The following is a 16,801-nucleotide window of genomic DNA, read 5'->3' on the forward strand; positions in this document are numbered from 1 at the left end:
GGGGGCACCAGGGAAGCACAGGGCGCCACTGGCTGGGACACTCTACTTTCCTTCTAGACCCCTTCTGGCCTGACAGTTGCACCCCTCAGGCGATCACAGTGGTGGGTATTTCACATGTCACAGAGGGTGTTAGAGTAAGGGTGAGGGCGGCGGAAATAAAGAGCCTTTCAGCCTTGCGCCAGAGCCTGGCCCAGGACACCAGGTCCCGCTGCTGGCGAACAATGGGAAGTCTGGGAAAAGAAACAAGTAGGGGCCAGTGGTAAAGCAAGCCTTGATGACCCGCGGCAGAAGATGGCATTTGGCCGGGGTGTAGGGGAGGTCGGAGCCCCGTGAGTGCCCGCCGAGAGGCGTGACGACCCTGGAGGCTCCCTCGAAGGAGACCTCGTCCACTGAGGATCTATCCAAAGTCGTGGCAGGCAAGTTAAGGGGGTCTCCTGACATCAGCCGAGGTACCCTCTGGGGCCCACCCGCAGGCCCGGTACAAATCAGATCAACTGCCCGGGCAAAGGCTGCTCGGGAACGCCTAATAGAGCACAGGTGGGCACACCCAGAAATCCTTCTTGGGCCACCCCAGAAAGCATCTCTGTGGCACGGGAGGACTCTCCCAGGCATCTCTGACCAGAGACTTGCCCGGCCCAAAACGTGGTTTGGCCATGCCAGACTGCCAACTGACACCCCCTGCCCAGACACAGTGCTAAGTATATGGACCCGAATAAGGAACTAGCTTTTGGGCTGGGATTATGGCTAGAAAATCTGATTGGACCACCCATCAGAATACCTCTGTGCCACCGGGGGACTCTACTGAATGCATCTGACCAGAGATGTGCCCAGCCCAAAATGCAATTTGGCTGTGCCAGGCTGCCAAATGACAGTACCCCGGCCACTGTGCTTGATATATGGATTCGAATAAAGAACAGGCTTTTGGGCTAGGATTGTAGCTAGAAATCCTTCTTGGCCCACCCCATGGCATACCTCTGTGCTCCCAGAGGACTCTTGTGGACATCTTTGACCAGAGACTTGCCTGGCCCAAAAGGCGGTTTGGCCAGGCCTGGCTGCTATCTGACAGCCCCACAGCCACTGCGCTAAGTATAATGGCTTGAATAAGGAACTGTTTCTTGCTCGGGGATTAGAGATGGAAGTCCTTGTTGGGCCACCCCACTGTATGGCTCTGTGGCACTGGGAGATTCTCCCAGGCATCCCTGACCAGAGTATTGTCCGGCCCAAAGCACAGTGTGGCTCTGCCATGCTGTCAACTCAGAGCATGCCCCGCCACCTCCCCCAGCGACTGTACTAAGGACAATGACTTGAATAGGGAACTCTTTTGGGGCTGGGATTAGAAATGGAAATCCTTCCTGGCCACCCCATACCATGCATATGTGGCACCAGTGGACTCCCCTGGGCATCCCTGACCAGTCTTGCATGAGCCAGAGTGCGGTTTCTTCATGCCATGCCCACTGCACTAAGTATACTGGCTCAGATAAGGAATTTCTTTTGGACCGCAAGTGGTAGAGTCCCTGGATGGCAGCCGTGGGTGAAACTCCCTTCACAAGTGACTTAGCTAGGAGGGAGCTCCCCAGGTTGGTTTGCCTCTGACTGTGACTGTGATCCATTTTGAGCTACAATTAAAGGTTAAGGTTTTGCTTAAGGAGTACCACTGTTCCCCTTTTCCCTTGTAATAAACTTGTTTTAATTTAACATTTGCTAGTGAGTGAGCAGGTTCCTTTAAATTACAACACCCAGCTTTAAGTTATTTTACCAAGTTTCTGGGTGGCAGTTGGACGTAAATTTGAAATGCTGTTGAAAAATCCCTACGGGCCTCTATACGCATGCTCTGGGGTGGGGAGAAGGGTGCTTGAAATAAAATGGTTCTGAGAGGCACTCTAATTAGAGCGCCCACAGTGTCACATGTATTCAGTATCCCGCACTTCAAAATGGCAGTGGGGGTGCTTTAACAAAGCTGGTTCGAAGATCTTAAGTTAAAGCGCTGCTGCTGCCATTTTGAAACACGGGCACAGTGAATACACATGACGCAGAGGCTGCTGGGGTGCGCTAATTATCACACTTCAGCAGACTGGCAGCAAATTCGATTAATCGAGTCTGCTCTGACACATGCTAAATACCACGCGTTGGAGCAGAGGTCTGTCACTGGTGCCCTATATATGCATGCAGCCATTCGTCCTGCCATCCAGTGCCTGGTGGAACAGCAACATGAAGGTTTTAAAAGTTGGGTGTCAGCTGGCAGGCTTACACTCAAAAGCAAGCATTTCATTGAGCAGGGGGACATGCCCAGATTTCTTCAGGAGGCTCCTTGGTAGTGGGGACATGTTCTGGGATGATTCATTGAGGGTTTTGCCCCCTGAACCCAGCAGAAGAGCAGCTCCTTATTGGTACCAATGTAAATAGCACATACAGATGGCAAGTAAATTGGTGCCTGGTATGGCCAAAGTGTTTTTTGGACCAGACAAAAACATGGTCAAGGGTGTCCGAAAGAGTCCCCCAGTGCCACAGAGGCATGGTGTGGGGTGGCCCAAAAAGGATTTGCAATGATAATCAGGCCAAAACCCAGTTCCTTATTCAAACCAATATACTTAGTACTAGCAAATTACCCGTCAAGAATGACGGGGGGTAAGGAGGAGGGTGCAGGTACGGAGCCCCGCAACAGGCCCCATGTCCTCCCTCCCCCCACCCCGCTCTACCTGCACCTCCCTCCCGCTGCTTCAGGTCTGACCCCAAGCCACCCCCACCCCCCTCTCCACCACTTTGGGTCCGACCCCACTCCCCTTCTCTCTCCCACCACTTCAGTCCAGTCCCACTCCCACCCCCTCCCCGCTGCTTCAGGTCTGACCCCGCTCCCCTCCTTCCCCCCACAGCTGCTTCGGGTCTGCCTGGCCCGTGTCTGCCTGCCTTCCTTCCCCTCCCCCACTCCCTGTCCCCCATCTGTCTGTCCCTGCTGGTTGTCTGGGGGGCATCCGGGACGGGCGGCCACCGTGATACCCCACTGGCCCTCAGGCAGGAAGACGGCGGACAGCCCGGCTGCTTGGACAGCTGGGACACGTTCCCCACCGCCAAAATTCCCCAGCAGCGGTGCAAACTTGGGCCCACACAGCATGTGCCACCCAGCCACTCACCACCCGCCCTCTCAGGTGCACATGCACAGCTGGCTAGAAGTATTTCAGACAGACGTACAGACAGACACACAGACAGCCAGACAAAGCCTTTTATTATGTTAATGGCTTTGGGGGCTACAGTTAGCAGCATGGCATGAAGGAACCGTGCTCTGGGCTGGGCAAGACTCTGGTCAGGGATGTCCGGGGGAGTCCACCAGTGCCACAGAGTCATAGAGTGGGCTGGCCCAACAAGGATTTCCATCTCTAATCCCAGAGCAAGAAACAGTTCCTTATTCGAGCCATTATACTTAGCGCAGTGGCTGGGGGGTTGTCTTTTCGCATCCTGGTCTGGCCAAACAGCATTTTAGACTGGGCAAGTCTCTGGTCAGAGATGTCCACGAGAGTCCTCCGGGGCACAAAGGTATGCCATGGGGTGGGCCAAGAAGGATTTCTAGCTGTAATCCTAGCCTAAAAGCCTGTTCCTTGTTTGGGTCCACATATTTAGCACAGTGGCTGGGGTGCTGTCAGTTAGCACCCTGGCACAGCCAAACCGCCTTTTGGGCCAGGCAAGTCTCTTGTCAGAGATGTCCGGGAGAGTTCCCTGGTAGCACAGAGGTAAATCAAGGAGTGGCCCAAAAAGGATTTCTAAGTATAATCCCAGCCCAAAAGCCAATTCCTTACTCAAACCTATGCATTTTGTACATTGGGAATGGGGAGCTGTCAGTTGGCAGCCTGGCACCGCCAAGCTGCGCTTTGGGCCAGGCAAGATTCTGGTTAGAGATGTCCAGGAGAGTGCCCCAGTGCTGCAGAGTCATGGCGTGGGGTGGCCCAAGAAGCATTTCCATCTCTAATCCCAGCCCACTAACCAATTCCTAATTCAAGACCATATACTTAGCACAGTGATTGGGGTGTTGTCTGTTAGCAAGGCCAAACTGCACTTTGGGCCAGGCAGGTCTCTGTTCAGAGATGTCCAGGAGCGTCCCCCCGTGGCACAGTGATGTGGCCCGGGGTGATCCAAGAAGGATTTCTGGGTATAATCCCAGCCCAGAATCCAGTTCCTTATTCGGGTCCAGATATTTAGCACAGTGTCTGGGGGAGGGTGGGGGGTGTCAGTTGGTAGCCTGGTGAGGATAAACCACGTTTTGGACCAGGCAAGTCTTTATTCAGGGATGTCCAGAGGTGTCCCCCCATGGCGCACAGTTATAGTTTAGGGTGGCCCAAGAAAGATTTCTGGGTATAATCCCAGCCCAAATTCCAGTTTTTTATTCAAACCCATCTATTTAGCACAGTGACTGGGGTGCTGTGTTCTGGCAGCCTGCTACGACCAAACCGCACTTTGGGCTGAGCAGGTCTCTATTCAGAGATGTCCAGAAGCATCCCCAGGTTGCACCGAGGTGTGGTCTGAGGTAGCCCAAGAAGGATTTCTTGGTATAATCCCAGCCATAATCCAGTTCCTTATTTGGTTCAGATACTTAGAACAGCAGCTGGGTGGGTGTCTGTTGGCAGCCTGGCATGGCCGAAGAGCACTTTGGGCCAGACAAATCTCTATTCAGGGATGTCCAGAGGCATCCCCCGTGGCACAGAGGTGTGGTTTGGGGTGGCCCAAGAAAGATTACTGGGTATACTCACAGCCCATAATCCAGTTCCTTATTCAGTTCCAGATACTTAGTGGAGTGGTTTGGGTGCTGTCAGTTGGCAGCCTGGCACGGCCAAACTGCGTTTTGGGCCGGACAGATCTCTGTTCAGAGATGTCCACGAGAGTCCCCTGGTGCCACAGAGGTGTGGTTTGGAGTGGCCCAAGAAGGATTTCTGGGTATAGTCCCAGCTCAAATTCCAGTTCCTTATTCAAATCCATATATTTAGCACAGCGGCTGGGGTGCTGTGTTTTGGCAGCCTGGGACGGCCAAATCCCACTTTAGGCTGGGCAGGTCTCTATTAAGAGATGTCCAGAAGCATCCCCTGGTGGCACCGAGGTGTGCTCTGGGGTGGCCCAAGGAAGATTTCTGGGTACACTCCCAGCCCATAATCCAGTTCCTAATTTGGTTCCATATACTTAGCACATTGCCTGGGGCGGTGTCTTTTGGCAATCTGGCACGGGCAAACCATGCTTTGGGATGGGCAAGTTTCTGCTCTGAGATGTCCAGGACAGTCCCCCGGTGTCACAGAGATGTGGTCTGGGGTTGCCCCAGACAGATTTCTAGCTATAATCCCAGCCCAAAATACAGTTCCTTATTCGGATCCATATACTTTGAAGTGTGTTGGGCTGCTTACAGTAAGCAGGCTGGCACAGCCAAACCCCGCTTTGAGCTGGGCAAGTCTGTGGTCAGCAATGTCCAGGAGAGTCCCCCAGTGCCACAAAGGCACAGCATGGGGTGGTCCAAGGATTTCTGGGTATAATTCGAGGCCAAAATCCAATTCCTTTTTCGGCTCCAGATATATTTAGCACAGTGTCTGCCAGGCAGGGAGGGTTGGGGTGGGGGGTCAATTGGACATCTGGCGCGGCTAAACCGCGTTTTGAGCCAGGCAAGTCTCTGGTCAGAGATGTCCCGGAGTGTCCGCCGGTGGCACAGAGATATGGTCTGGGGTGGGCCAAGAAGGAGTCTGGGTATAATCCCTGCCCAAAATCCAATTCCTTATTCGGGTCCATTAATTTAGCACAGTGGCCAGGTTGGCAACCCGGTGTGGCTAAACCGTGTTTTGGGCTGGGCAAGTCTCTGGTCAGAGATGTCCAGGAGAGTCCCCCAGTGCCAAAGAGATGTGGTCTGGGGTGGCCCAAGGAGGATTTCTGGATATAATCCCAGCCCATAATCCAGTTCTTTATTCGGTTCCATATACTTAGCACAGCAGCTGGGGTCCTGTCTGTTGGCAGCCTGGCACAGCCAAACCGCATTTTGGGCCGGGCAAATCTTTGGTCAGAGATGTCCAGGAGAGTCCCCCAGTGCCAAAGAGATGTGGTCTGGGGTGGCCCAAGAAGGATTTCTGGGTATAATCCCAGTCTAAAATCCAGTTCATTATTTGGGTCCATACACTTAGCAGAGTGGCTGCGGTGCTGTCGTCAGCCTGGCACGGCCAAAGCGCACTTTGGACCGGGCAAGTCTCTGGTCACAGATGTCCAGGACAGTCCCCCAGTGGCACAGAGGTATGCTGTGTATTGGCCCAAGCATTATCCCAGCCCCAAAGCCAGTTCCTTATTCAAACCTTTATACTAGTGGACATGGGAGCTATTAGCTGGCAGCCTGGCACGGCCAAACCATGCTTTGGGCCGGGAGGGACCGTGGTCAGGGCTCTTTGGGACAGTCCCCCAGTGGCATCAACAGGAAATCTGGGGTGGCCCAAGAAGTATTTTGCCCCATAATCCCATCCTAATCTGACCTTCATTTAGGGCTCTGTACTCGATGTGGGATATTATTTTACATATAAATTAGTACGTATGCATAGCTAATGACATTCTCTTTCTTTAGGATGTGGAATTCATTAATAACAAGTTTTTATTGGGTCTAGATTCGCTTTGAAAAAGCAACTGGGAACCGGGAATAAGGAACTGGGAATAAGCAACCAACTTCAGCCTCATCGCTCACGGGCACAACCAAACTCACGCGCACTTGCACGCGGAGCGACCATCGAGCCGCGGTCCTCCAGGGCCACCAGAGCGGCGGAGGCTGCAAGCCCCCCCCCCCCCCACAGGCCGGGCACCCGCGTGGTGACGTCAGACCGCGGTGCCCGGTCCCGCCGCCCACGCACAGGTTCCGCCTGCAGGAGCCGGGGCCCCGAGCGCCGAGGAGCTGCGGCCTCTCTGCGAGGGCAACAGCGGGTCCCTCCGGCCCGGGCAGCTCGTGTGCGAGCCCGGGGCCTCTCGGGGACAGCTGCACCGGCACCGCCCGGAGGCAGAGCGGGAGCGCGGCTCGGGCTGGAGCTGCATTGCGGGGACGGCCCGCGGGGCAGTGACATGAGCCCCAGGCTCTGCCCGGGTATCGGACGCGGCCCCGAGCTGGTGATTCTCCAGCGCGCTACAGGCTTCACCTCCCCCCCGACGCCGGGTGGTTCCCGGAGCTGACACCCTGCTGGAGTGGGCATGGTGCACTCGCCTCGTTCTCCTCTTTCCAGATTGACTTTTCCACTGAGTCCAGCCTGCACCAGCCCAGGACACTGAGGAGCCACATTCCCTCCTTCCTTTCCCTTCGTTTCTGCTCCTCTGCAGCACACAGCGGGGATGGCTGGAGCAGTCCTGGTTCAGGTAAAACTTCACCAGGAAGGTCCCTCTTTCATGGGGTGCAGTAAATCCCTGAGAGTCTGAATGCTAAAGAGTTCCCACCCCAGAGCTACATGGGGAGCGAAGGGGGACTGGACGCTGGACTGCAAGGCCCTGGAGTTCCCTGGGGAGGTATCTAAGGGGAAAACATAAATTGCTGGGATCACAGCCCAGGCAAGGAGTTCTCCCTGCAAGTCTTCCTAGCAGTGACAGCTTTCCCAGGGGGGACGCAACCACCTGCCCTGCAGTCTGCTGTTGGAGTGATGATGGCAGCTCCCTACTAGGGGGTACTACCTACCGCCTGTGCTGCACCACCTGGATAACGTTGGCTGTAGGAGAGAACCACTCTTCTGCAGGCAGAGTTGTGTCCACACCACACTTTGCTGGAGCAGATGCATCAGTTGAGGGGTGGAAAGTCCTGCAGCATACTCAGGCTGCCAAATCTTTGTAGGTTGGAGTAAGACTCAGAGATGCAGGAGCCCTGTGGTTCCCTGGGGAAGTGTCTGATGGAGAAGGACAGACAAGGTTCCTTGGGTGAATGTGATCTTTTATTAGACCAACCCAAATAGTTAGAGAATAGTTATTAAGCAAGCTTTCGGGTTCAAAAACCCTTCGTCAGGCTAAGGAAGCTTCAGTGGTTGGTGTGTGCTCTTCCTGGATGGAATGAAAAGTAAAGAAGCCAGGGGCTGGGCTGGAGAGTCAGTTGCCAGGCAGATTATAATGTATCAAGGATTAATTCCTGGGGTCACTATTGCTGGTTTAGTTATGATGGCAGTGCTCTGTTGGGTAGACATACCCTGTGCTGTGTCCACATCAGGGGCTTTGCTGGAGCACCTGTGTCAGCTAAGGGGTAGATAGTTTCACATCAGTGTCCAGTGTAGCTAGGCTGGCCCGTCTTTGTAGTACATCAAAATGCTCAGGACTGCGGGCGCTGGATGAGGCTGGAGCAGAAGGGACTGAAAGTATACTGCTTTTGACTGCAGCTCCGGGAGGCCTTTGAAGATGTGGCACTGTACTTCACCAGGGAGGAGTGGGAGCTGCTGGGAGATAGAGATAAGGTGCTTTACCAGGACCAGATGCTGAGGAATTACCAAGCCCTTATTTCCCTGGGTAAAGTTCTGTTTCTTACTTCTTCCCCCCATATAGCCCTGTGTTCTGTTTTGTATTTTCATATGCTTTTTTTTTTTTTAATTTGAACCAGTCCCTTGTTCCTTGGTCTTTCTTTTGCTCCAACTCCTGCTGCTTCCATATTCAGCAATTATTTTGCAAGATGATCTCCCTCTGTCCTCCCAGCCTGTCCACATCTTCAACTCAGTGTTTATAAATATTTACCAAGTGGCTTTACTTGGCAAATTAGTCCAATTTTCTCATTTTCTTTCCAGTTTTATCCTGTCCAGACATTTAGCTGTCTTAGTCTCAATGTATAATCCACTTACTTCTGTTTGGTTGCTTGCCAACATAAATCCATGGAGGTCCTATCAGCATCTGCTGCTTCAATAGATTGCTTTCCCATTTCTTTAGCTCATCCTCTAGTGTAGTGGTGCCCCACTTATCCAACCCATGGCAGTGTTGCTTCACGGGCTGGATTGTGCACATGCTTGATGTATGGCAGGGGTGGGCAAAATGCAACCTGGGGGCCGGATGCGGCCTGCCAAGCCATTCTATCCAGCCCCCGGGCCCCTAAAAAATTTAGAAAATTAATATTTATCTGCCCTGGGCTGCCTGTCATGTGGCCCTTGATGGCTTGCCAAAACTCAGTAAGCGGCCCTCTGTCCAAAATAATTGCCCGCCCCTGGTGTATGGGGTCAGCCTGCAGCTGCAATCCTACATGCCACCCAACCTCCCATGCCAGCCTGATCCTGCTGTATGCTGGCCTAATCCTGATCCTCACTGGCCCAATCCCATGTGCTAGATCTGACCATGCACCCAGATCTCGTTGTGCACCAACCTGACGCCATGCACTGAATGTAGCTGCGTGCCAGATGTGACTGCGCATGGGCCTGAATCTATGGGCCTGGATCTGATTGCAGAGTGACCAAGGCACAATCACATTGTCCTGCCCACAGGGCTCTCCCTGTGTCCAGATATTTAGCAGCAGGGGAGCAACAATTAATGCTGCCACCACACCCCCACTGCCAAATTTCCAGACCTGTAGGGAGCCTTCCAGGTTGGATGACAGTTCTGTGGGCTGGAGGATGAACATCACTGCTTTAGTGACATTTCTATGAATGATAGAACCCAAGTGCTTTTAACCAGGAGTCAATGTAAGTTTCTGCCCATGTGCCTTTCTGACACCTCTACCTCCACAGGCCATGTTTTTTGTCTTTATTGCATTTTACTTAGAATCAAGATCATGCTGCCATACTATAATGGGTTTTTGCCCTTCTAAAATTGCTCTGTATTTCAGGAGATCACCTGCAAATGTCATATAATCCACAGTGCAATTCACCTAAGTTTTTGTCCATGACACTCATCACTGTGACAAAAAGTGGGTTGAATGCAGAGCCCTGACGAAAATGAATTTTCACTTCCAGAAGTTCTTTATTATAGGTGCTGGTTCTATAGCCTGAAAGTTTGACGTACATGTCATGTACGTGTACTAGTCAGATGTACTTTTCTAGTGCTTTCTTCCTTCAGCTTCATCAAAGATATTCCTTTGGGACCCACTCAGATGCTTTTTCTAGATCTACAGAAGCCACCTGGAGCAGTTTATTCTTCTCTAATTTTCTTGAAAGTGACTGAGGTCAATCTTTTCTTCTCTAAAACCAAACTGATTATCACTGATTTGTCTAGTTCTCTTGCATCTAATCTCTTGCATCTAATTTCAATATATATTAATTAAAATTTTATATATATAAAAAAATTATTTTTTTCACTGTGTGTCTAAGTAAGTTTGTTCTCAGACAGTCAAAGGGAAATATAAGTAAGTTTATGTTCTCTCATTGGAGCATTGGTAGTTACTACCTTTCAGTTTGAATGAAGATTGATATGATATATTTTGTCACTATATTTAGTCACTATGATATATTTAGTCACTATTTATCTAAATTTTTTAAAGTCTTGTACATTTTTCTGAGTTAAATACAGTAACCACCATTCCCCTTCGTTTCCTAATGCTTTGGGAACTTTCACAAATTGGGCATATGACCCTGCTATTTTGTAATTACTTTTTCAGTTTGTTTTTCAGTGCTGCCCACTAGAAAGAATTTCAGCTTCATTTGCAGTGGATGCAAATATCCTCTGGAATATTCTTCTTTAAAGAATTTCTCAAGATACACCTTTCAGGCTTGCCAGATTTCTCTTAGACCAGCTGTTAATCTGCTTTTGCTATCATTAATAGCATTGAGGACATCATTATCCAAGTTTTTTGTTTAGGCATAGAGGATCTTAGTCCTCTTATCAATTACATTTTCATCCTCTCTACTGTTCAGTTTCTTGTACATGTCACTTAATGCTGCTTCTTGTATTCTTGTCATCCTTACAGCTCTTGTCTTTTCACATAAATGACTTGGTCTGAATTAATTTTGCTACTTATTGAAGATCTCTCTTTTCTTCAGTAGCTGATTGAATCTCTATATTCCAGCATTAGGCTTCCCATCTGGCTTACCTTTTATGATTTGGTATTGTCATCATTGCTGTCCTCGTCGGGTATTATTGATGTGTTGTCAGTTCTGAAGTCTCGTGGACTGGGGTGCTGGCAAAATGTCACAGGCAGGAGAGCCCAACATCAGTCTTGTCTTAACAACCACAGGTTCGGTTTGGTGCAAAGGCTCGGCCAGGTTCGTTATCTACAACGCATAGCCCTAACACACTCATGATCTGACAGATGAGATGTTAATGCATGTATGCCCATGACAAAGTATTGGTGCAATACCACATAGACTCCCTAAGACTAATACAAAGTTCCCATAATTTCTAATTCTCCTTTTATACAGTGATCAGAACAAATTACGTACTATATTCCACCAATACCTCGAATAACTTGAGCCATCCTGTGCCATGGACTTGTTCCACATCCTGATCTTGGTGTTCCTGTTCCAGGCTTGTTATCCTGGTACTGGACTATCTCTGCACCTGGTACAGCCATATCCTCCTCTCATCTCTTGGCATGAGTGCTCATCTGGCCCACGTGCCAAGTTTTGCTTATGTAAGGAATTCATGCATTGGGCAGGTTCCCTGACCAGGCTTGCTCTGGCCTATGCTTTAGCAAAACCTTTGTGCAAGCAGTATATGTGTTAATCAGTGTTCCAGTAAGGCCTGTAGGTATCACCAGGATATATTTTCAGCAGTTATAACTACAACCCCTTTCCCTGTATCCCAAAGTATATCTGCATCAAGCTCTTTATTATTATAACGAAATTGAAGACTGACTTGGTTATGCAGCTCTGGCTTTCTGTTTTTAACTAGCTTCTACCGTTTCATCTCTTCCCCTGGTGTTCACTTTCTTTATTATATTCTTGGGGAAAAAACAAAAGTCAGCAAATGGAACACTGTGTTGTGCCATTTTGCTCTCAAGATATTAAACAACTTTTGTTCTATTTCCACTCTTAGTCATTGTGAAACCTACCTGCCTGAATGGCTGTCTCTTTTGGAGGTCATTCTATGCCCATCTATTTTCTGGAAAACAGTGTTGACCAGTTCCATACTCTAGGCTTTTGCAGGGTCTCAAAATGTCTTGCTCCTTTTTCCCCATATCCATGAAACTGATGGACTGTATCATATCTACTACAGTATATAACAACCTGTGCATTCATACCCACTTCCGTGATGATGCTCCCATCACATGGAAGGACTGTTATTGGTAGACTTGAGGAAACATTCGGTTGCTAGCTAGGAGTAGAGAGCAAAGCTAGGCCAAGAAATGCCAAGCAGTTAGGCAAAGGGAAATCTAATTTAAGGAACTAGAAACAGGCTAGGAAATACCATGGATAAAAGGTCTGTAGAGCCAGTATTAACTCAAGACAAGTTGCAAGGGTAGGGATAGAACAGAAATAAAAACCTTCTGGCTTGGTTGCATGTAGCCTAACTGTAGAAGAATAAAATAGCAGGTAGAGGCCTGCTTTCCATATTATCTTTAAGTCCACTTCCTATTATCCACTGGCTAATAAAAAGGTAGTTCTGTCACCGGATGGTGTTCCTCTTGGACTGAAATCTTGTTCAGGCAGAGGAACCCATCTACAGATGTTAGAAATCCTTGCTTTCAGGGCTTAGTCTCTGTAGCCAGCCTATTAAGACAGCCTGCATGTTAGTAGTTTTAAAACCTTAGAACTAAGGAAAAGCAGGATGTTAAAAAAATCTTTTTCTTCAGCAATTGTAACCTTCTTAGCTTTTAGTTTTATAGCCATATTGTTTGTAACCTTTCCAAGTTTGTATCCATTTATAATTCTTCTCCATAATCCAGGGGTGCTTAGCTCCCAGTCCAGGGGCCAAAGCTGGCCCTCAGAGTCACTTATCCAGCCCACAAGGCTCCCCATGAGTTAAAAACTTGGCAGTGGGGGAGTGGTGGCAGCATTTAATTGCAGCTCCCTGCTGCCAAATTTCCATACTTGAGGACCTTGTGGTCCAGATAACATGGCGTTATGTGCTAGTTTGGGCGCACAGAGCCAGCTGGAGTGGTATGGGGCCCAATCCTGACATACAGGACTTCATGGGCTCAGGCTGGGATGATACAGAGCCTGATCCTGGCAAGCAGGGCCAGGGTGGGGTGGCATGGGCCCAGGTTGGAGTCGCACAGGCCTGATCTGGGCATGCAGGGCCCAATCTAGGCATAATCTAACTATTTGATTCTGTGTGATTGTGTGATTTTTTTTCAAGAATTAAAAAGATTTTCTTGGATGTAACAGAAATGATAAGTGATTGACATAGTTCTAGATTTACAAATTGCAAAATCTTTATATAGTCATTCTTTTAGACCACCTAAATTTGCTGGGACAGATCTCTGGAAAAGTCATGGTGTCTCAGCCCATATCTTGTAGTCAACATATAATGGCATCTGCCATTATTATAAACTCATCTTCATCTGTACATTGCTGATAAAATAAGAATTACTTTCTCCTCCATATCAAGTTTCATTTTTATGTGACTGTCATTAATTATTTTTGCTTCCAAAACTTGTCAGTGCAAATTTTCATCAAGAATAAAGCCATTTCCAGTTCTCTGCCTGGAATTACCTTGATAATAAACTGTATCCATCCATAAGTGCATCCACTCTCTCTCTTTCCAAATTGGTACCTTAAAAATATGTGAGAATGTTCTTATCTTTCTTTGTAGTACATCACAGAGCACTGTACCTCTGCTTATCTTCCATTCTGCTACAAGGAATTTTATACCCTTTATATACATCTCAGTGGTTTATGCATTATATTTCAAATGACCGTTCTGCTTACCTGGGTGACAAGGTCCATTATGTATTGAAGATTCCTTCCTGGAGTGCTGTCTTTGATGCTATATGTCCACATTTCCTTTTCCTTTGAGGCCCTCTTAGAATGTTTGAGTCCATTGGATCCATTCCTCAAGTCCCAGTTGGGGATTGGGTGGAGAGTAACCAAGCATAACCACCCTTCATTTACTTCCTCACACAGGATATCAGGGTCCCACACCGGACTTGATCTGCCGCATCCAGCAAGGGGAGGTGGAGCTCTGGGTCTGTGATGATGAGAACCGTGGAGAAACTGCATGGTCTGAGGGCCTGTCTCCAGGTGAGTCATGGCAGTTCCCCCTATGCCCATTCCTCAGCACTGCTGAATACCAGAGAGAGGATAACTGGAAACTTGCAACCCTGCCCTGATCTGCTGTCCCAGGATACTGGCCTTAAATACTTAAACCGTGACCTGTGTTCTTCAGGCAAGCATGTTTTTCCATTCCCTGCAGGTGCATGTTGTCCAGGCAAGCGTGTGTTCTTGTGAGCACAGGAAATTGTTCCCTTCTTCTTCCCCTGTTAGGGCTTGTGGGACATGAAATCCAAATCCACCCCTTTAGTAATGTTTCTGTTGCTCGCCACCCAAGACGGAGCCCCAGTCCCTTTGTCAGGGAGCTCTGCCATGATTGTGGGAGCTTGCCCGTAAGAAAGCACTACAATAGTAAGGCCAAACTGTAGCCTGATGTTTCAGTATTGGGCACAGTGGGTTTCCCTGTGGTACCGCAGGCTGGAATTTGTCATCACTCAGCATTGGAAGAGTCGATACCACAGCCCAGGGTGGACATGCTTCTGTGAGGGTGTTTCAGAAAGTAATGGCAATTTTGGAATAAAACCTTTTTCCATGCAGTGATCATTTACTGTCTGACATTAGTTTTCTTAGGGTTGGCAAACTGGTCAATTGATTAGTCAAATATTGTCAGTTGCCTGCATGTTTTTTGTCTGGTCAAAGATTATAGCAATTTTATGTTGGGTGAATTTTTTTTTCAGTTTTCTTGACAGAAATATGATTTTTTTTCCTTGTTTTTGACACATTTCTTAATGGGAAATTTGGGCTTTTTCTATGTATTATTTGACTGTGTTGGCAATTTTTGACTGATATTTGACTGATCAATTGACCAAACTTTATATGACCAGTCAATACCTAACCCTAAGTTCTCTACATAGTTGTAAACGCTGGGCACATTCAGCAGTGTCATCAGTGTTCTCCGCTGCTGTGTAACTTCCCACTCATTGTACCCAAAATGGTTTTATTTTGAAATTGCTATTACTTTCTGAAACACCCTCATACATTCGCCCTGGAGGGCATGATGAGACCTGTATTTCCTCATGACAATTGTAATGCTGAGCAGAAGCTCTGGGAGCCGTTAGGGAGAGGGTGGGGCTCCTATCCACTGCTACTGGTTCCTCCTGCTTAGTGGAAACTGGAACTTCCCTCCATAGCAAACAAAAAATACAGGCAGTGTTTAATCAGCATCTCAGGCTGTGTTTCATAGCTCCTAGGTGTTAGTGGAATCCACAAACTCATGGTCTGGGGGAAATAAACTCCTCAGGGTTGGAGCAGATTCTTCCTCTTTCTGCTGCATCTTGGGGGCCCTGCAAACCACGGGTCCTGAGACTTAGTGGCCATGTGCAAGTTAACCCCAAGGCCTTTATCCCAGTGCAGATTCCTCTAACTTGGAGAACACCTGGGGCTCACTGGCAGAGGAAAGCTCCATGGCCTCATTCCCCAGAGAAGAGATTTCTCTGCAGGCAGCTAGGAAGCAGAGCTCTGCTTTTTCCAGAAAGGAGAGCTGGAGGGCTCATTTCAGGCCTGCCGCATGAGCTGCAAATCCTCTGCTTCAGGAATATTTCCTTGAGGGATGTGGGCTGGCATAGTTTGGCTTTTCTTTCTATTCCCAGCAGCCCTTGGAGTTTGCTTATACCGCAGCAGAGGTCTGTCCCGGAGAGGGCAGTGCTCAGCATGCCTCACACACCCATGCCTGTGGAGGCACTCCAGACCCAGCACTTTGCCAATGAAGCTGTTTCAGTTCTTGTCCTCATATGCTGTTCTTAGACCTGCTAGATACCAAGAGCCTGAGAAGAAGCCCTGGGGATGCACTCTAAACAGCTTCACTGGTGATGTTATGCGTCTCTAGCATGGCAGCAACCTTAGGTGGATGGGGAATGCTCAGCAGAATCTTCTCCAGGACCCACAACTGCTGTGGTGTAAATAAGCTCTTTGAGAGCCTTGTTCTTCCATTAGAGAGATGCTTCTTGTCTCCCTTCCAGCCACAGAGAGCAAGAGCCATTCAGATCTTGTGTCAGTGCATGTATTCCACATGTGTCTACCCCCAAAGGGTGTGAGGTGATATAGTTCTCCCCATAGCATAACAAGTGGTAGGTATGAACCCCAGGTGCTCAGTTGGGGCCTACCAAAATCATGATTTTGCCTTTTTCATGGAAAATGCAAAATTAGGCGTCTTCTGAAAAATGGTGGTCTCTGATTTTGGCAGGATCACCCGGAGGAAAAAAAAACAACTTGCCAAAGCAAAGAAATGAGTGGGAAGCCCTGCATCTTTGGAGCATGTGGGGTGAAAGGGAGCTAATTTGAGGCTGTCAGTACAGGTGCCAGTCTGGGGCTGGCTGGGGAAGTGAAAGGGTTGTAGCACCATAGTTGAGGTAGCCAGAGGCATACTGTTACAGCATGCTGCAGCCTGAGGAGGATAAATTGTGAGAAGAAATCCTCCAAGAAGGCAAAATACATTTCAGCTCTGGACCATGTAAGGCAGTATCCTACAGGGACCTTGCATGCAGATGGAGGCAAATTGCTCTGTACCTACTCCATGACTCTGGATATGTCAAGGAAAAACAGTGTAGATCAGTGCTTAAAGTGCAAGGCACATGTGAAGCAAAAGGTGGCTGCAGAGGCTGAAGGTCAGAGCAAGAAAGAAGCGACCATGTACTTGCTCTTTAAAAGGATCATGGAAAGCGGCTTGGCGAGGCAAATGGTGACATTGTTCCCTCGTGGAGGCTTTTGTGGCAGCAAAC

General features: G+C 48.9%; 1 protein-coding gene across 1 annotated transcript in view; it reads left to right on the forward strand.

Moving 5' to 3' along the window:
• The first annotated feature begins 6,837 nt into the window (after window positions 1–6,837).
• Window positions 6,838–16,801, forward strand: part of LOC102371858 (zinc finger protein 345-like) — a 15,341-nt gene continuing 5,377 nt past the window's right edge. Inside the window, exons 1-3 of the mRNA XM_006036033.3 lie at window positions 6,838–7,341; window positions 8,340–8,466; window positions 13,938–14,054. Coding sequence (XP_006036095.1) covers window positions 7,318–7,341; window positions 8,340–8,466; window positions 13,938–14,054 — 268 coding nt within the window. The 5' untranslated portion in view covers window positions 6,838–7,317. The remainder of the gene's footprint in view (window positions 7,342–8,339; window positions 8,467–13,937; window positions 14,055–16,801) is intronic.

This window comes from Alligator sinensis, unplaced genomic scaffold, assembly GCF_000455745.1.
Source record: "Alligator sinensis unplaced genomic scaffold, ASM45574v1 scaffold662_3, whole genome shotgun sequence".
NCBI classification, from domain to species: Eukaryota; Metazoa; Chordata; order Crocodylia; family Alligatoridae; genus Alligator; species Alligator sinensis.